Source organism: Pristiophorus japonicus, chromosome 13 (genome assembly GCF_044704955.1).
Source record: "Pristiophorus japonicus isolate sPriJap1 chromosome 13, sPriJap1.hap1, whole genome shotgun sequence".
Taxonomy (NCBI): domain Eukaryota; kingdom Metazoa; phylum Chordata; class Chondrichthyes; family Pristiophoridae; genus Pristiophorus; species Pristiophorus japonicus.
Window position 1 is genome coordinate 105117390 of NC_091989.1, and position 20293 is coordinate 105137682.

At 42.6% G+C, this 20293-nt stretch overlaps 1 protein-coding gene across 3 annotated transcripts in view; it reads left to right on the forward strand.

The window, feature by feature from the left end:
* Window positions 1-397: 397 nt before the first annotated feature.
* Window positions 398-20293, forward strand: part of amfra (autocrine motility factor receptor a) — a 56210-nt gene continuing 36314 nt past the window's right edge. The window contains exons 1-2 of one of the 3 annotated variants that reach the window (XM_070897795.1): window positions 398-963; window positions 19301-19393. In XM_070897795.1, coding sequence (XP_070753896.1) covers window positions 574-963; window positions 19301-19393 — 483 coding nt within the window. In that variant the 5' untranslated portion in view covers window positions 398-573. The remainder of the gene's footprint in view (window positions 964-19300; window positions 19394-20293) is intronic. The other 2 variants (XM_070897794.1, XM_070897796.1) reach the window with 2 other exon arrangements.

A 20293-nucleotide genomic window follows, 5' to 3' on the forward strand; every position in this document is an offset into this window, starting at 1 on the left:
TTTAATTTGATTTTACGTTTTAAAGTTTATTTTGTTTTAATTGCCGGTGCTTTTAGTGTCCCCCTCTCCTTTTATAGGGGGCACTGGAAAAAAGGAAAATTTGATTTTAGTGCCCAAAAAAACCCAAAAAAACCAAAAAAAAACAAAAAAGAAAAAAAAAGGGCCTTGTAAATGTCTGCTGTGTCACCCAGGCGGGTGGCATGGTTTTAATGTTTTTGTTTTTGCAGGTAAACTCAAAAGAGTTTCTTACAATCCCCCTTCTAATTAGTTGTATTGATGACCCCACGAATGATTGCCTGGCTGGGAAACCATGGAGACTGTCTCTATGACAGCGTGAACCGCATCCTTCAGGACGTTCGCTGACGTCTTGATTCAAATCACTTCCGGTTGTTTCCACACAGCCCCGCCCGCCCCGCTGTCCGCGGCGACGTCACCGAGGATCGCCGGAGAATCGGCGTCTCGAGCGAGAGCACTCGGGAGCGGGAGAGTTAACGAGAGTGTGGCGGCGGCGTGCGTGTTTCGTCACTGGGGTAACGGCCGCTCGCTGCTGGAGAACCAACCTCGGGCCCGGTCATGCCGCTGCTCTTCCTCGAGCGCTTCCCCTGGCCCAGCCTGAGGACCTATACGGCCCTCAGCGCCGCGCTGCTGGCCGCCAGCCTCTTCAGCGCCTACTCGCACCTCAGCCTGCCGCCGGGTCAAGAGCCAGCCCCCGTCCCGCGTCACCTGCCCAACCTCGGCCCTCCGGCCGTGGACCCGGCCGATGCCACAAGCGGCGAGCAGGTGAGCGAGGACAGCGGCGGTCGGGATCCCGGAGCAAACGCCGCGCAGCACGGGCCCCCGGAGGGTCACACGGATCATATTGAAGCCGACCTGGGGCCATCCAGCCGACCCGAGTGGGCCGACGGCCACGGATTCGCGCTGGAGATGGCCTGGTACCTGGTGTCGGACGGCTGGTGTGTTTGGGTAAGTCTTCCCCGGCTCCGGGAAAATTGGCCCACCGAGGGGACCCTGCCCGAGTCCCGTGCTTTTATGGGAGGGAACTATTTACTTTTTTGAGGAGGAGGAGTTTACTTTTGCCTTTTGGATTTCTCCCGACACACAACTTGTAGCTGTGTAATTGAAATTTTAAAAGAAAAATTGGAAAAACATTTCACAGAAGGAGGTTTTTCAATCTGGGAGCTGATAATGGAATGAACACACAGCTCCCACTGTCACTAGGCTGTTTCCGAATGTTCTGGTCATAATTCACTGAATCAGTGTTACAATTTTCAATGTGTGCCGATAACAAGCCGCCTTTGTCTTTGGAACTGAAACAAATGTTTTGATTATCTGCTCGTGGGGTATTTATTTGTATTCTGTTGTCCTGGGGAACTTCACTTTAGATGGCATTAACACAATATTTTCCCCTTTTTAAAAACAACTTGCATATAAACCTTCACGGGAATAATGCAAGTGTCATTTAGGGTAAATAATCTTTGAAACTGAAATATTGACTTTGTAAACTTGCTGTGTACAAGATTTGATTAGTCGAAAACTGATAAACCCGTTTTGTATTTCAGTATTGGGTTCAGTATGTGCTCTTGTAAGTTTTAGGAAGTGTCCGAATATAGTCATATTTAGTTGAGACTAAGGTTTTAAATATCACGTGAATTTGTTTTTAAAGTGTTTCAGGCTAAAAAGTGAATGTGTGGGAAATGGGTGAAAAACATAATATAAAAGACTTGAGATTAGTATGAATAGATAACTGCTATACCCTCGCATTGTGGAGAACAATATAAATACTGTTCTAACTACTTGTGCATAGCTTTGGGATAGAAGGAATTGGGTACTATGCGAGTTCATTTCAAACTCTTGACCAGTTTAAGATATATAATTAAAAATATGACCCTTAAGCATTGAAGAATTATTCTGTAATGAAAACTTCAACTAAGTTGCAACTGTGATTTGTAGATAGCAACAAGAAGGAGCCAAATAAATATTTCAGCTGTATTAGTTGGAGATGACATTTCAAGCCAAGTTAGACCCTTTAAGTGATTGAGTACAGCGATTATACATACTTACTAAATATAAATACACTTGGATATTAGCTTTTTTCCCTTCCTCACCTGAAGATGGTGACTCTGAGAATACTCTGGTATCTTGTCCAAATGGCAATAGTGGGATATTTAAACCTAGAACTTGATAGCAGGTCAGATAACTATGGGGTGTCACAATCAAGCTTGACTGTGTCGTACCCTATGCCCACACATGTATACACTCGAGCGGCCCTGCTCAGAAGCCCTAGCTACCTTTTCTCTTCCCTTACCTTTATCTGTAGGTTTATTGCAAATTCTAATGTCTCTTATCGCTTCCCTAGCCAAAATCGGCTAACTTTTATAGATCAGAGATTGAACCTGGGAGTTGCCTGGGCTATATAATACTATACTTAAATGGAGACTTTATTCAATGACACCTGTCTAATAAGTGCGATTAGCATGAACTCACTTAATACCCCATTTATTTTCTACCAATTAGGAGTGTATTTTCTAGTTTGCAAGCTGTGTGGACCAATGTTCTATCCATCATAGAATCCTTGTCTCTGGTTACTAACTAGAGGAGCTCCTTTGCCACAGGCATTGTACTTAAGTGACGGGTGATCAGCAAGTGTTGCTCCAGTATTCAAAAAAAAAAGGAGTGGGACATGAACCTGGAAATTACAGACCAGTAAGCCCAACCTCCATTAAGAGGAGTGCATAAGAGCATTCTTTAGGATAACACCAGTGCTCACTTGGACAGCACAAAGTTCTATAAGGAGGAGACAAATTGCTTTCAAAGCAGTGGATCATTCCTCCGCAATCTATTGACAATTCTTGAATAGGTAACTGAACTGAGGCTGGGGTGTGGTGAGGACTACTCAATGGATATTTATTTTCAGAAGGCATTTGGTGAAAAGTTCCACTTGTCAGGCTTTTAAATAAGTTTCACATGTTAAACTTTAAAAAGGTTCATCACGCCCGGCAATCAAATTTTAATTTGATTTTACGTTTTAAAGTTTAATTTGTTTTCATTGCCGGTGCTTTTAGTGTCCCCCTTCCCTTTTATAGGGGGCACTGGGGAAAATTGTGAATTTAGTGCCCAAAAAACCCCCAAAAAAACAAAAAAAACAGAAAGAAAAAAAGGGGGAAAAAAAAAAGGGCCTTGTAAATGTCTGGAGTGTCACCCAGGTCGGGTGGCACAGTTTAATGTTTTATGTTTTGCAGGTGAACTCCAAAAAGAGTTTCATAGAATTAATAGGATCTATTATTAATTAGATTAATATTGAAAACCAATTTGACAGTCAGAAGCAGAAAGAGCCGAAGGATAATATTTCTAGCCAGTTTGCGCAAAAGAAAATGGCTTGCATTTATGTAGTGACTTTCTAACTTCAGGATGTCCCAAAGTGCTTTACAGCCAATGAAGTACATTTGAAGTGTAGTCACTGTTGTAATGTAGGAAATGTGATGGCCAATAGCAAGTTTCCACAAACAGCAATGTGATAATGACCAGATAATCTGTTTGTGATGTTGATTGAGGGATAAATATTGGCCAGGACACCTCAATGTGGAAAAACAAATCTTGGGGATGATGGGAAGGAAAATTGGTCAGGTTTGGCAGGAGTTTCTGATCTCCTGATACAGTTAGTTGTGTGGTCAATTGTATTAAATGAACTCTGGAACCAAGCACTTTTTTCCTTCCCTTCTCAAAGCACGGACTTGCACTAGAGTTCAAGGAAAACAGATAAACCGCATTTAAAGAGTTTATATCAGTTGAGCAGAACGATTGAGAGTGGTTAATGCATTTAATGCCAACATATAATGAAAGGAATTTACATTGGAATAATAAATGTGTACTTGATTAAGGAATGTCTAGTGGAAAAATATTTGAATGTAATTATTAATTATTTACAAAGTTTCCAATCTGAAGGTGTAATCAGCTAACTTAAACAAACACTGCGATCTATTTTGAGGGCTTTTGATTCTGAATGAAACAAGTTTTTCAAACCTTGTATAGATCGTTTGTGAAGCACAGTTTAGGTATCCAACTTTAAAAACATCATCCTTGCATTGGAGAGGAGTTGGAGGAAGGAGAGGATGGTTCCAGAGCTGAGGTAATGAGTGAACTTGTTTGCAATGACTGAAAGATTGATGGACGTGATCCAGTTTTTTTAAACCTGTTTAGAAGCATAGTTGCCAGCCTAACCCTAATGTGAAGGTTATTTGTCTGACTTGGATTGTGAATGCATTTCTAGAGGACAGAGGTTTAACATCAACATGCACAAAGTGGGACTAGATGAACTCTCCATGTCCCTCGCCAGATTATAGGATATATGGAAATGATTCCGAACAAAATCAATTAACTTTGTGATAATTAGCTTCAAATAACAGCTAGACAAATTTAAGAATTCTTTTGAGGAAGTAGTGGAGTATATTGTGTGAATGGATTTTCAAAGGGCACTTCATAAGGTGCCACATAGGAGGCTTAAAATTAAGGTACATAGTATTAATGGGAGTGTGACAGCCTGTGTAAGAAGTTGTTTAAAACAAAACTTTGAGTAATGGCTAGTGGATGTCTTTTAGATTGGGAGGGATCTAAATAATAATGACCCTAAGGGTCTGTGTTGGGACCACTGTTTTCAGGCTACATGAATGGCCCTCGCTTGGATATAGGGGGCAGAATATCAACATTCTCAGAGGACATGAAAAAATAGGAAGCCTGGTGGTGAGCTTTGAAGAAGACTAAGCAACTTCAGGAGGACATAGACAAGTTGCTAAATAGGTCCGATAGATGTCAGATGAAATTTAATGCCGAGAAATGCAGGGTGTAACATTTTGGAAGGAAAGATAAGGAGAGGTCAAATACACTAAATGCTAAACTTTTAAAAGGTGTAGAGAAAGAGAGGTAAGGGGTTCAGATAGCGAAATCTTTAAAAGTGGTAGCACAAGTTGATGAAGCCTTTTTATTAAAAAAAAGTAAACACTTGTATGGGATTCTTGGTTTTATGAAAAGCAGTACAAGAAAAGTGGCTGGGGAATGGGACTAATTGGCTTTCAGAGAGATGGCACTGGTGTAATGGGTTGAATGGCCATCTTCTATGCTGTTGGATGTTTTATGGTAAGTATAGAGTCATACAATCAAGTAACACATAGGACAAAATAGTTTTTGTACTGCTGGGGGAACGATGTTGGCTGTGAAGAACAACTGCCCAAGATTGAATATTGGAACTTAAGTATTTAGGAGTTGTAAATTGCCGTTGGCGGGTAGGGAATATTTATGCAGATTAAGGTAGGATAGGGTCAATAATTATGTAGATTATATGTGTGCAGAAGAAGCAGATTTGATGGGCTAATTGACCTTTTCTTACTCTTTGCTATCTTTAGGTTGGTAAGCTATTCCAGGAAAATACACATGCACTTCCGTTGGTAGGGTTTTATATGGCCAGGGTATCGCTGTGCTAAATTGAGCACTGTAATGCCAATAGTATGCTGAGGACGTAGTTGAGGTGTGCAAATTAATCCTTGAAGGGTTGATAATTTTCAGCTCAAGTTATTCCTTGCCAGTCCTGGTTTAATGACTTGCTGAAACGGATTGCAAACTATATTTCTCGTGTCCAAGTCCTGTTATATTTTGGGCTAAGTATTGGTCAGGAACTGCAAATGTGCTGCTATATATGTCAATGATCTTCTGTTCTCCACATCTGAACTTTGTCTGGCAGAATTAGTGTTCCATTAGGAGGCATTATCATTTAGTTCATATGGTTTGGCATAATGAAAAATGTTGAAGTCAATGAGAACACGTCAAAAATTCAGTAACTTTAATGATCAAAATGTAGATTTACCTGCAGCTTTTCCTGCTGATATTTTACAGTGGTTGTAAAACAATAACTCTGGCTGCTTTTGTGTTGTTTTGGATGGCATGTGCCAACTGAGTGTCACATTGCTTTTGTGGCTGGATAAGAAGTACAATTAACTAAAGTTTATAGCGATTGTATGCCAGTCACTGCTATTGGAGGGGTTTTCATTTTAGACAGCTGGATATCTAAAATGCATAGAAAGCCATGGTTTACTTTCTAAACCATGTTGCAAAGAAATCCACAAGTAGAGTTTCTGCTATCTCAATAATGTGTGCACTCTCTTTCCCTATAGGGACACACCTCAGTTACCCAAGTCTGTAGAGAGCGTAGATGTTGGTTGGCAAGAGTTCTTACTTGGGTTGAGCATGTGCAGGGGCGTACTGTTGGAGTTCAATCAGCTAAGAAAGACTGCACACTCAACTAGTAAAGCACATATAAGCATGCTGCTGCTTAGTCAGTCAGAACTACTTACTCAATAGGACATTGATTTCCAGCATTATTTATAGGTGAGTGGGAAGAATCCCAGCTTCCAATGATGGGTCTATTTGTCTAGGTTCCATTAGTGACCCAGGCTGTCTGGTTAATCAACAACGGTTCCTTTAAGTGCTATAGACCTGCATAGCTCAAGTATTGGACTGCCAGGTTTGATGCAAAGATCTGATTTGGTTTTAACTTCCTTCACAGATATGTCCTCTAAGGCACTTTGACCTGTTAGTTACTTCTCTCCCTTCTCTTTCTCCCCCCCACCAGCCACCTTGGATGATGTTGACTGACTAGTTAGTAATTAATCAATAACATCAACATACATCTATACATCACGTATAACATAGAAAAATGTCCTGAGGTGCTTCACAGACGCACAATCTTAAAAAAAAATGGATGCTGAGTCAAGGAAGGATATTTAGATTGGGTGACCTTGGTCTTAAGAACTAGGTTTTAAAGAGGTTCTTAAAGGAGGAGGTGGAGAGGTTTGGGGAGTGAATGTCACAGCGTGGGCCTAAACAGCATGGCTGCTGATGATGGGTTGAAAGAATGGGGGCGGTTTGTAAAAGAGGCCAGGTTCAGAAGAATGAAGAGTTTGGGAGGGTGGGGGCTTTAGAGCTCGGGAGCTTATAGAGGGGCGAGAACATGAAGGGATGTAAACACAAGAATGAGAGTTTTGACAGGAGGCTGGATGCCAAGGTAGGTCAATGAGGCCAGGAGTAATGGTTGAGCAGGACCTGGTGTGGGATATCATATGGACAGCAGAGTTTTGGATGAGCTGAAGTTTACAGTGGGTGGAGGTTAGGAGGACGGTCAGGAGAGCATTGGAATAATCGAGTCTGGAGGTGACAAAGCATAGATGAAGCTGAGGTGGATGTTGGCAGGCAATGTTACTGAGGCGATCTTTGTGATGGATGGGATTGGGGTTGAAAGTTCGACTTGGGGTTGAATAGAATGCTGAGGTTCTGAGCAGTCTGGTTCAGCCTAAGACAATGGCCAGGAAGGGATATGAAAACAGTAGTAAGATTACAGAATTTGTGGTGGGGACCAAAAATGATGGCATCAGTCTTCAGTGTTCAATTGGAGAAAACTGCCGCTCATCCAAGACTGACTTTTTTTGAGTTGGTAATTTCAGGGGAGGAAATCTGGCTAATTTTGGCATATATTTACTGGCAACAAATGCTGCTTATCTAACCTGTCATGTTCAGACAGCACTATGAAATGTCCCATTTATGCAGCAGTTAGTTTGTAAAGGAGGGATAAATTATATCTGCTTGGGGTTTCTGGCCCCATGTGGGACATTTGGGGTTTCTTGTGTTGAAATTTGACCAGATGTGTTGGTGTACCACCGTACAAATCCCAACCATAATCTAGGCTTGGAGGAAATCAATAATGGCCCACCTTTCCTGGTTGAGCTTTTCTTGACTTAACTAACTCTCCATGTTCCCTTCTGTTGTAAATTAAAATTATGACAGTAAAGTGAAATTGAACAAATGTGTGTTTTTTACTTCCGTGTTTTTAGTATACCAGGAATGAGACCAGTCACTGACGTTAAGGGGGAAATTGCTGTGAATGGAGAGTACAGTTGAGATAGTCGTGGATGACTTGCAGAACAAAATTTGCTATTGGAGTCCTTTTGCCCACTTGTAGGGCCCAAGTTTCCACATGATTTGCGCCTGATTTTTAGGAGCAACTGGTGGAGAACGGACTATCTTAGAAATCGCAATTCTCCACATTTGTTTTTCTGCAGTTCTAGTGAGGTAGAACAGTTCTACTTTAGAACAGAATTTTTTCTTCAAAAGGGGGCGTGTCCGGCCACTGACGCCTGATTTCAAAGTTTCCACAGTGAAAACGTACTCCAAACTAAAGTAGAATGGAGCAAGTGAAGATTTTTGTAGAACTGAAAAAACCTGTTCTACACATTAAAAAGTCAGGCGCAGGTTACAAATTTGGCGTCCAGAACGAGGTGGGGGGGAAGGGAACTCATAAAATTCTACAATCAATCCTTATTTATACTTATACAAATATTATACAAATAAATCCAACCTGAATAAACATTTATAAGCAAAGAAAAGATTAAATAAACCATCTTCCTACCTGTGTGAAAGTGCTTCAGCCATCGTTCGAAGGAAACCGCTGTTTGTTGCCGCGCAGGGGAGGGAGGGGAAGGAGACAGCGGCTTGTTGCCGCGCAGGGGAGGGAGGGGAAGGAGACAACGGCTTGTTGCCGCGCAGGGGAGGGAGGGGAAGGAGACAGCGGCTTGTTGCCGCGCAGGGGAGGGAGGGGAAGGAGACACCGGCTTGTTGCCGCGCAGGGAAGGGAGGGGAAGGAAAGGAGACAGCGGCTTGTTGCCGCACAGGGGAGGGAGGGGAAGGAGACAGCGGCTTGTTGCCGCGCAGGGGAGGGAGGGGAAGGAGACAGTGAGAAGGGAAGCCTCAGTGCTGATGGCAATGTGGTTTTATTAAAAAATGTTCAAAAATTAAACAGCTACAAAGAACTACAAAAATGGCCGAGTGCCAATGTTTTTTTTCACACTGAGCATGCGCGAACGCTCCAACGCGCACGCGCAGTGTTGCCGGCAGGAAAAAAACTAATTTAAATAGTACCCGCCCCCTCCCACTTACAAAATCGGCGCGAGTGTAGGCTCTGCCCCCCCGGGCGCCGCGCCAAACTGACAAGGAGCTGCAAAGCGCTTGAAATAGCGCGTTTTTTTTCTGGCGCCGTTTTAGGCGCGAAAAACTGGCGCCCAGCTCGGAGGGGCGCCCGTTTTTTATCCTGTGGAAACTTGGGCCCGTAATGTCTCCAAATAGTTCCAGATATAAAGCCATTTTCTTGGTCATATGTAGAATTTAATCCATCTAGTACTGTAATTTGTTTCAGCAAAGTTAAATCCAATTTTCCTCGTAATCTAAATACTACTTATAGTGCGTAGGGTATTCTTTCATTTCTTAATTTGAAGGCTAATGATGCAATAAACTTGTTACTAAATGAAATGTGTATTGTATGTGTGTCCCAAGTAAAAATAAACTGAGTAGCTAGCTGACAGAGTTACAAGATTGTAATTCAGTAGACTGGTTTATAAACGGACACAGAGGTTGAATTTCAACCTTTACCTCACTACCAGTTATTTCATTATAAATTATATACAGAACATGTTTGTAATGCCAGCATAAACTGCTGGTTTATTGATTCTTCGGCTCCAGAAATTACCCCCTTATGTGTTCCATGACTTTATTTTCTTTCACAACTTTAGGCTGTCTGATATGAATCACTATTGTCACCCCCTAGACTCCTTAAATCTGTGCTAAGTGCCTTCAGAATGATCCAAAAACAAACTAAACAGCAAATTCTTTGTTGTGAATAGATACATGTTGGCGTGCCCCTTAATAGCTCAGTGGGTTTGGGCAGTGAGTAATTTTACCATACAGGAAGGTCCCAGATTTGATTTCGAACCTATGTGGAATTAACTGACCTCAGTCATTTGGTATATGGGGATGAAAATTACTCCTGTATTAGAAAGGAGAAAACTGGGTAGGCCTCCCATTGTTGATCAGGCAGCGGACACTTGCACAAAGAGCTGCTAGTTGGACGAGAAACTGGAGGGTGCTCAATGTCTGCGGCAGTGTGACCTAGCAATATTTAACACCATTGAGAGAAACGTGTCAAAAACACACACAAAAAATACCCTTCTGAATTAAATGTGTTCATTAAATGTACACCAGGGAGTATTTTACACAAAATAAACTGAGGTGGCACTTACTGCATGGTTCAGGTGCTGCATGCTTGAGTTATTTCTGTTGCAATGTGACTGTTCTATTTTACATAACACTCCAGTCCCTAATGTCTGTTCTACATATATTGAGCATTTTGTTTCTGAAAAGCATAGAGCAGGTGGCTGAGTGCTGTGCTTAGATGTGGAGAAAGAGTTTATTGACATGAGCTGACGATATAATTTTTCCAGCAGCAGGTTACTCATTGCTATTCAGTCATTTTGTCCACTGGAGTTTGTCAGAACCTTGGCCAAGTATGTCCCAAAACTGAAGCCACAGGTTGAACCTGAAGGACTAGCCTACTAAGGGGCTCAAAATTAGCCCACCCCCTTTTTTGGCGCACTCACCGGAAATGCGCCAACTTTCTGCGTGCAAAAGTGCTCCAAAAAAATCGCTCCCCACTTTGAACGCTGTCCGGCCTCTCTTGGGTCTTTGTGCAGTGTGGCCAGTCGGTTCGGGGGTGGAGCCAGCATCCCGCGCTGAAAACAGTGGCAGGATGTCTGCACATGCGCATTGGAGTGTGCATCCTGCCCCCAGCGCCTCGGTGTGCGTGCTGCAGCGTGAGACCCGATCATTATCATCAGATGGCTGCTGGTGCATCCTGCCCCTATCCCAGGCCGAGTGGCCTACCGCACAGGCCCGCCCGCTGCCTTCTCGGGCTGAAGATGAAGGTAGGGTATGACTTCTATTTTTTATTTGGATATTTTGAAACATTTATGTAAATATGTTTTGTCTCTTGTGAATAGTAGTGACCATTTGTCAAGCCTATTTACCTGGTGCTATTGTGAAAGAAGAACATAAGTGACGGAGGAACACTGAGAATATCTTATTTGTTGAAGTAGACTTTATTTAGATAATATGGGCTCACTTTTGGCCCAGTATAATCATTACAAACAAATAGTTGTTCAAATTAGTTGTGAAATTAGGGCAATTTGATTCAACTATCTTTTAATTCTTTTATTTTTGTAACTTAAGCTTCCATGAATGCTTCTGTTGTATAGTAAATTAACTTTGCGAAGTTTGTCATATGTCCTGTATAGCTGTTTGATCCTATTCACATTCTTTAGTCAAGTCATTGTTCTGCTGGTCTCCGATGTACCTATCTGCGCTGATTTCTTAACTCTCCGAGGGTTTTCACAGTTTGGAGTAACTATTAGCTGGCCAAAGTGACCAAAACAGGTGTAGGTGGCTGGTAGTGCCCCCTTTTGGAAAAAAAACGAAACTCAAAAAAATCCTAACTAACTCCCTTGAATGTGCAAAATGTGGATTTTTAAGATACTCCAAAAAAATCAAGTTGCTCCAAAAAAAACAGAGCAACTGCTGGCCAATTTTGAGTCCAAGGTGTGGCTGTGCTGCACAGTGTTGGAAAACTTGTTTGCATGTTGTGCTCAGCAAATCTGTTAGAGATTTTGGCCTAAAGCGGGTTATCTGGTGCACAGAAACGATTTGAATACACATGCACTTGTCCCTGGAAGGCATCTTGTCACATGCCCAAATTCACCTCATTTATGTCTGCATCTGATCAGATCACTGGTTTAATCCTTCCTTCTCATTAGCATTCTGGTACTGGAACAATTCTTAGCTTGGAATTTCTTAAAGTACTGATGCATGTTGGTTCATGTGCGGATACTGTGCACAGTACTTTTATTCCTGGGTCAGGTTTTATGCACAGTTGGGAATAAGCTTTTTAAACTCGAGCAGTTGGTGCTACAGAATGTTGTTGCCCTGAGTGCTGGAATGTTAGTTTATGCCAGCAACTCCACGTGCTATACATTTGTAGATGGCCCATGTTTCCCCCCAGACAGAATAGAATAGCAAATGGATTACTTGAGAGGAAAATAGTTCAGAAAGTTAAGTTAATTAAAAATAAAACCTGAAACATTCTAAAACGATTTCCCATGACTTAACGTTGGCTGGATGAGAATAATGCATTGTCAGCAATTGCATTTGTAAACATTTCAACCAAGTGCAGAAATAAATAATGTAAGAATTGTGCTTCAGAATTAGAGGTCTAAGGATATTTGGAGTAATGCAGAACTCGGCCCATAGGATTTTGTTGTTTGCAAGGGACCTTGGCACACACCCCTTATCCACACTTGCTCCCTTGATTCTCTTCTGTCCTAGCTGCTTGATTCCCTCCTGACCAGGTTTCAGGCCCCAGCCTCATGTTTGCTAATGGCATCAAACTTGCCTCTTTCTTCTGATAACATACTTACCTCTTTCAAAACTGCCATTTATCATCCCATTCTAAAAAAACACCAATATCAATCCCCTCCTCGAGAAACCCATTACCAACAGCTCCATAATATCCACTGACTTCCCTATCTTCAACCTTCCTTTTCTCATCATAGTTCTGGAAAGTATCATTGGCTTACAGCAGTGTTCACATCTTTTCCACTGCTCCTTGTTTGAGATGCTTACTCTGACATTTTTCATCTTCATAGGCAGTTAGTTCCTCAAAACAAGGATGACTTGCTTCCACGCCGAAAAGGGAAGAGTTCACGGGTGTTTCGATGAAGGACCTAATATTCCAGATCCCGAACTACATCTTGAAGGGTGGAAGTTGCCTGTGTGTGGATTTTTTTTAACGTTGGTGGCCGTTGCACACCAGCCACCACATGGGCTTGACGGAGCTCGGTCTTGGTCCAGTGGCAAGGGTTAACCAAGATGACTGGAGACCAGCTCTGCTGCACAGAACTAGTGCGCGCACATATTGCAGTGTTGGCTGGGCCCTCGCCTCTCCTGACCTGAGCACAGCACCACTAATCAAAGTCAGAAATTACATTTTGTGTGACTGTGATGGTGGCTGGCTGTGTCTCATTCTGCGACCTTTGACACCATTAACCATTTCATCACCTCTTCAGTGTCTCCCCTTTGTATTCCATTTCTGTGGTAGTGCTCTCTCCAGGTTTCAGTCAAACCTGTTGCATTATTGACATTACATTGCCTCCAACACGTTCTCCTCCATGTCTGTGATAATTTCCAATGTGCCTCAATCCTTGATCCTCTCCCCTTCGTCTCTGCTTAATGTTAGGTGCCACATAAAAGTTTGCTACGCAAGATAAGGGCTCATGGAGTTGGGCATAATAAATTAGCATGGATAGAGGATTGGTTAATGGACAGAAAAGAGTAACAAAAACAACTTGTATTTATATAACGCCTTTAACATAGTAAAACATCCCAAGGTACTTCACTGGAGTATTATAAAACAACGTCTAGAGGTAACAAAGGCATGGATGAGGGTTTCAGCAGCAGATGAGCTGAGGTTAGGGCAGAGAAGGGGATGCTAGAGGTGGAAAATGGACAGTCTTAGTTATGCATCAGATATCTGGTTGTAAGCTAATTTCAGGGTGACACTAAGATTGCGAAAAGTCTGGTTCAGCCTCCGACAGATGCTCGGAAGAGGGATGGAGTAGGTGGCTCGGGAATGGAGTATGAGTAGGGATAAATGGTCATTTTCCGGTTGGCAGGCTGTAACTAGTGGGGTACCGCAAGGATTACTGCTTGGGCCTCAGCTATTTACAATCTATATTAATGACTTGGATAAAGGTAATATGTCCAAGTTTGTTGACGGTACAAAGCTAGGTGGGAACGTGAGCTGTGAGGCAGACACAGCCGGCAAAGGGATAGAGACAGGCTAAGTGAGTGGGCAAAAATTTTGCAGGTGGAATATAATGTGGGAAAATGTGAGGTTATGCACTTTGGCAGAAAAAATAGAAAAGCAAATTATAATTTAAATGGAGAAAAATTGCAAAGTGCTGCAGTACAGAGGGACCTGGGGATCCTTGTGCATGAAACACAAAGTTAGCATGCAGGTACAGCGAGTAATCAGGAAGGCAAATGGAATATTGGCCTTTATTGCAAGGGGGATAGAGTATAAAAGCAGAGTAGTTTTGCTACAACTGTACTGGGTATTGGTGAGGCCACACCTAAGAGTACTGCGTACCGGTTTGGGCTCCTTATTTACTTGCATTGGAGGCTGTTCAGAGAAGGTTCATTCAGTTAATTCCGGAGATGACTTCTGAAGATGGGTTGAGTAGGTTGGGCCTATACACTTCGGAGTTCAGAAGAATGAGAGATGATCTTGTCGAGACATACAAGATAATGAGGGGGCTCGACAAAGTGGATGCAGAGAAGATATTTCCACTTATAGGGAAAACTAAAACTAGTGGACATAATCTCAGAATAAGGGGCTGCCCATTTAGAACTGAGATGAGGAGGAATGTCTTCTCTGAGGGAGTAAATCTGTGGAATTCTCTGCCCCAGAGAGCTGTGGAGGCTGAGTTATTGAATATATTTAAGGCGGAGATAGACAGAATTTTGAGCGATAAGGGAGTAAAGGGTTATGGGAAGCGGGCAGGGAAGTAGAGCTGAGTCCATGATCAGATCAGCAATTATATTAAATGGCAGAGCAGGCTCGAGGAGCCAAATGGCCTACTCCTGCTCCTATTTCTTATGTTATGTTCTTGTATGGTGATCAGGTGAGAAAGTGGACGATCAGCCATGATCGTAATGAATGGCGGAGCAGGCTCGAGTGGCTGTGTAGCCTGCACCTGCTCCTAATTCTTATGCTCTTATGTTCTTAATTCAGTTGATAGCATTCTTGCATCTGCATCAGTAGTTTTAATTTCATGCCCAGCTCCAGGACTTGAGCATGCAGTCTCGGCTAACTCTTGTGAAGGGACATTTCTGGTGGTGTATACTCTAGATGAAACGTTTAAATTCTCATGACACTATTCAAAGAGCAAACCGTTTACCCTCAGTCCTAATCAACACTCTTCCCTCAACCAACATCACTTAAAAGAACATAGAAACATAGACATAGAAACATAGAAAATAGGTGCAGGAGTAGGCCATTCGGCACTTCGAGCCTGCACCGCCATTCAATGAGTTCATGGCTGAACATGCAACTTCAGTACCCCTATTCCTGCTTTCTCGCCATAGTCCTTGATCCCCCGAGTAGTAAGGACTACATCTAAGGACTAGTCAATCATCTCTGTTCTGTTTGTGGGACTTTGTATGCAAAATAACTGCAGTCTACAAAACAAGTGATGGCATTTTAAACTAATTAGTTGTATTTGAAGCAGTTCAGAAGTTTCTGACAGACATATGGTGCTATACAAATATAAGTTCATTTGTTCTTGCTACTCTTGCCGATACGATCTGGTAGCTTTTGCGTGGAGTCATCTTCCACATATATGCTGACAACTCGCAGTTCTCCCTACTTCAATTCAAAGGCTAACTGCATCTGCCTGACTGCAGCCCATACTGCGATCTATGGATAGTAGGAGCATATGTGCGCACTAGTTCTGTGCAGCAGAGCTTGGTCTCCAGTCGTCTTGGTTAACCCTTGCCACTGGATCAAGACCTAGCTCTGTCAAGCCCGTGTGGTGGCTGGGGTGCAACGGCCACCCGATGTTAAAAGAATCCAAGCACCGGCATCTTCCACCCTTCAGTATTTAGAATGTCAGGTCTCTCATTGAAACACCTGTGAACTCATCCCTTTTTGGTGTGGAAGCAGGTCATCCTCGATATGAGACTGCCTAATACTATACTACTACTGCTGACTAACATCAAGATCCCTGGATGAGCTAAGATGTCTTCCAGCTTAATGTTGGAGTGACAGAAGCTATTCTCTTGAACTCTCATCAGTGTCTCTGGCCATGACCCCAACTTTAAAAAAGGAGGCAGACAAAAAGCAGGAAACTATAGACCAGTTAGCCTGACATTTGTGGTTGGGGAAAATGTTGGAGTCCATTATTCAAAATGCAGTAGCAGGACATTTGAAAAAGCAAAATTCGGTCAGACAGAGTCAGCATAGATTTATGAAGGGCAAGTCATGTTTGACAAATTTGCTGGAGTTCTTGGAGGATGTAACGAACAGGGTGGATAAACGGGAACCAGTGGATGTGGTATATTTGGATTTCCAGAAGGCATTTGACAAGGTGCCACATAAAAGGTTACTGCACAAGATAAAAGTTCACAGGGTTGGGGGTAATATATTAGCATGGATAGAGGATTGGCTAACTAACAGAACAAAGTCGGGATAAATGGTTCATTCTCTGGTTGGCAACCAGTAACTAGTGGGGTGCTGCAGGGAATCAGTGCTGGGACCCCAATTATTTACAATCTATCTTGACGACTTGGAAGAAGGGACTGAGTGTAACGTCATGTTTGCTGATGATACAAAGATGGAAGGAAAAGCAATGTGTGAGGAGGACACACAAAATTTGCAAAAGACATAGACAGGCAAAGTGAACGGACAAAAATTTGGCAGATGGAGTATAATGTTGGAAAGTGTGAGGTCATGCACTTTGGCAGAAAAAATCAAAGAGCAAGTATACAAGCAGGGAAGGAAGTCTTGCTACAGCTATATAAGGTATTGGTGAGGCCACACCTGGAATACTGCGTGCAGTTTTGGTTTCCATATTTACGAAAGGATATACTTGCTTTGGAGGCATTTCAGGGAAGGTTCACTAGGTTAATACTGGGGATGAGGGGGTTGACTTGTGAGGAAAGGTTGAGTAGGTTGGGCCTCTACTGATTGGAATTCAGAAGAATGAGAGGTGATCTTATCGAAACGTATCAGATTATGAGGGGGCTTGACAGGGTGAATGCAGAGAGGATGTTTCCACTGATGGGGGAGACTAGAACTAGAGGGCTTAGAATAAGGGGCTGTCCATTTCAAACAGAGATGAGGAGAAATTTCTTCTGAGGGTTGTAAATCTGTGGAATTCGCTGCCTCCGAGAGCTGTGGAAGCTGGAACATTGAATACATTTAAGACAGAAATAGACAGTTTCTTAAATGATAAGGGGTTATGGGGAGCGGATGGGGAAGTGGAGCTGAGTCCATGATCAAATCAGCCATGATCTTATTGAATGGCGGAGCAGGCTCAAGGGGCCTTATGACCTACTCCTGTTCCTATTTCTTATGTTCTTCAGCTGGCACAGGCTGAGGAAGGAGATCGGGAACTTTAGTGGACTGCATGACTCTGAACTTGGTTTCCTTCCCCACAGCTGATCTGTTAACACGATCGCTTTATTCTACTTTCACAGCACTGCCTAACTCCACTCCCATTCTTTCCCCCACCTTGTCATAACACTAGCCCTTTCATTCTAACACTCTCCTAGTTGACTTCAACCCTCCTCAAGTTGCAATTGATTTAAGAGCTGCAGTCCACATTCTCATGCACTGAGTCCCATATTCTGTCACTTGTATCTTCTCTAAGCTCCATGTGGTCCAAATGTCCCAGTGAGTTGACTTCAAAATCTTCTTTTAAATTCCTCTGTGACCTCTCTGTAATCTACCTTAATCTTCAGCCTTAAACCCACACTCGCCCTCTGTCTGCTTTTCTGAACACAAGGCTACTCCTTGTCCCGTTTTCCTCCCCCGCCCCGCTCCCACCCCCCTACCCGCAGTGACACCATTGGTGGCCGCTCATTTCACTACTTTGCTGTCGTCTGGAACTGCCTGCCCATATTCTTGCAAAACGCTCTTCTGCAACCTACAATCTTAACCCGTTCCCTTTTCCCTTCATGCTCTTCCTCCAGTGTTATTTCCTCAATATAAAGAATTACCTCCCTTCATGTGAGGAAGGTAAATAGGAATGCAATTTGCTGATCATTACTTGTCTGAAGCTGTTTTTGACTTCTGGATCGCCAATGGCCATTTTTCAGTGTAGCTTGATATTCCGACTTCATTCTGTCCTTTTGTAGTAGGATCTCTAACTGAAAGATGGGAGTCTTAGCATCCATTTGAAGTGACATTTGTTTTGAATCAGAAATTACAGTACCATGAAACCTTGTGTTGCTTTTTGCATTTCTGTATTTTAGAAATAGTTTTGAATTAATCTATGGTGACTGTGAATGGTAGACCTTGCTCTCTCTGAGGAGCAAGTGATTTTCAATCCTTTTTGCTCGCTTGCTCCTGCACAAGGATGACACACGAATTCGCTACACGTTCGCCTTTGTCGCTTCCCTTCGAAGGCTCAGTTGGTAGAGCGGAGGACTGTAGTGGAATATCAAAGCAAAGTCATCCTTGGGTTGCTGGTTTAATTCTGGCTCGAAGGAGCTAGTGTTCTTTAGTGCCGCCCCCCCCCCCTTTAGTCAGGGGGCACTTGTATAATTTGTGTTTCAGTGCCCCCCAAAAAACCAAGGAGGCACTTGAAAAGTGGTTTGGAGTGTGCTCCCCCCCCCCCCCTTAATCAGGGGGCACTTGATTTTCTGATTACAACAAAATAGTTGTAGGTTTGAGTACTTTGCTTTGGGGCTCCCAGCACCTATGCATTACTGTGCCGTTCCAAGTCTCGACACTGCAAGGACAGGAATGGGGTGAAAAAGAATGTGATTTGAATAATATATTAGACCAATGCACGAGTGACTTGAAGCAAGGATGAACATGAAAAACCATTGTGATCTCCTGCAGCTTATTGCAGCACAAGCTCAAGCCGCACAACCGTTCAAGGCAGTCCTTGATGTGCTGCATGATCCTCTGTGCGAGGTGCTGTCTGATCAGGGCAAAGTCGCTGTTCACCACCCATTACTCAATCCTAAGATTATAGGTTATTCCTGCATTGCATTGTGGAATGAAGTAGAGTTAGACAGCCTAGGAAAAAAGACAGAGATCATGAGGTAGACATGGAGAGGAAGGTAACTTGGTTCCTCTCTCAAATGAATCTTCAATCCTCCATGATATTGCAAAGTTTTTGCTTCCACCACCCTACCTGGAAGCCTATTCCATCTGCTAATCACTCTTCTCGACATCAATTCTCAATGTGTGTGCCGTTGTCAGTTTGAACTTGTGTCCCCCTGTCCCACTGTCACTTTTAAGTTCAAGTATTGTCCTGAATTTGCTGTTTCTATGCCATTTACTATCTTGCATTCTTGTGATTCTGAAGACCACAATTCACTCACTCCATTTACTTATAATTGCCCTGCAATACTAGAAATCAATCTCTTGGCTCTTTTCTATACCACTCCAGGGTTTGCAGATTATATTATAGTGTAGAAGTGAAGTTCAATATCCTACACAGCAAGCACTGTAACCAAGGGTCGAATGCTAATTGCAATCCCAGTTTTATTTGTGAAATTGTAAAATGGTTCATGACTATTCTCTGTAGTACTAGTTGGAGTGAAGTCCTGCTCTTAGTAACGTTGTAATGTGTGTTTCATTTGCCAGGTGCTGGTGAACACAGCCTGTTGTTTTCTAATGTTGATAGGCAAGATGATCCAGTACATGGTTTTTGGAGCACTGCGGGTCAGTGAGAGACAGGTAAGAGTCACCTTTTAAGATCATGAAAATAAATGGATATTTTTTTTGCTTCCTTATATATCGTTTGTTGTATTAAACTGGGTGTGAATGAATATATGATTCTCTTCCCGTTTGCTACAATAATTGGAGCATTTTTTAAAAAAGTTGGCTTAAAGATAGAAACACAAATGCCAAGTGCAACTTCATATTTTGCTCTTGTATCACTAAATGCCAGTAGCAAGGAAAGCAATAGCCGACAGCAGTCAGTAAAACGACATCATCTCCACATATCCGGTGTGACTCCTGCAGTAACTCTTCAGAATTCTGGGCTGCGGGGTGAATTTTTTTTATATACGTGGCTCTGTGAATTTTCTCCCCTCCCCACCTGTTGTACCTTAAGTACCTTGCCCGAGTGATGTTTATTCATGTGCAAGTCTGGATGGTGAGTGTCAGTGAATGATTGTATCATTGGAAGGCATCAAAGTTAAACCAGATCCTGGTCTTCACTCCGGAAGTCCACTCACCTGTCTTTCTAGGAGTGATTGCATTATGATAAGGGGCTAGAAATTTGCCATTGTAATGATCGATTTAGCTCCATTTCTTGGAGCTAAAAGTTTTTTGGGGGAGCTAAATAAATTTAAGGCCATTTCGCTAGTTTCGCCAGTGGTGTAATGCCATCCAAAAAATAGAAAAATAAACGCCAATTTTTTTGAGAACTGTTTTTGTGATGTCACTCGACATCAAAGCCAGCCATAACTCCGTTTCTGAGAGTTTCTCCAATAAGGACATTTTTAAGGACAGTGCTAAATACCGATTTGAAAAAGCTTGCCATACCTGGTCGAGTCAGATCGAAATCGACGTTAACGGAGCCATCTTGGAAAACGGAGTTTCTTTAGAGGGAGTTTATAATGCAGTTTTAAG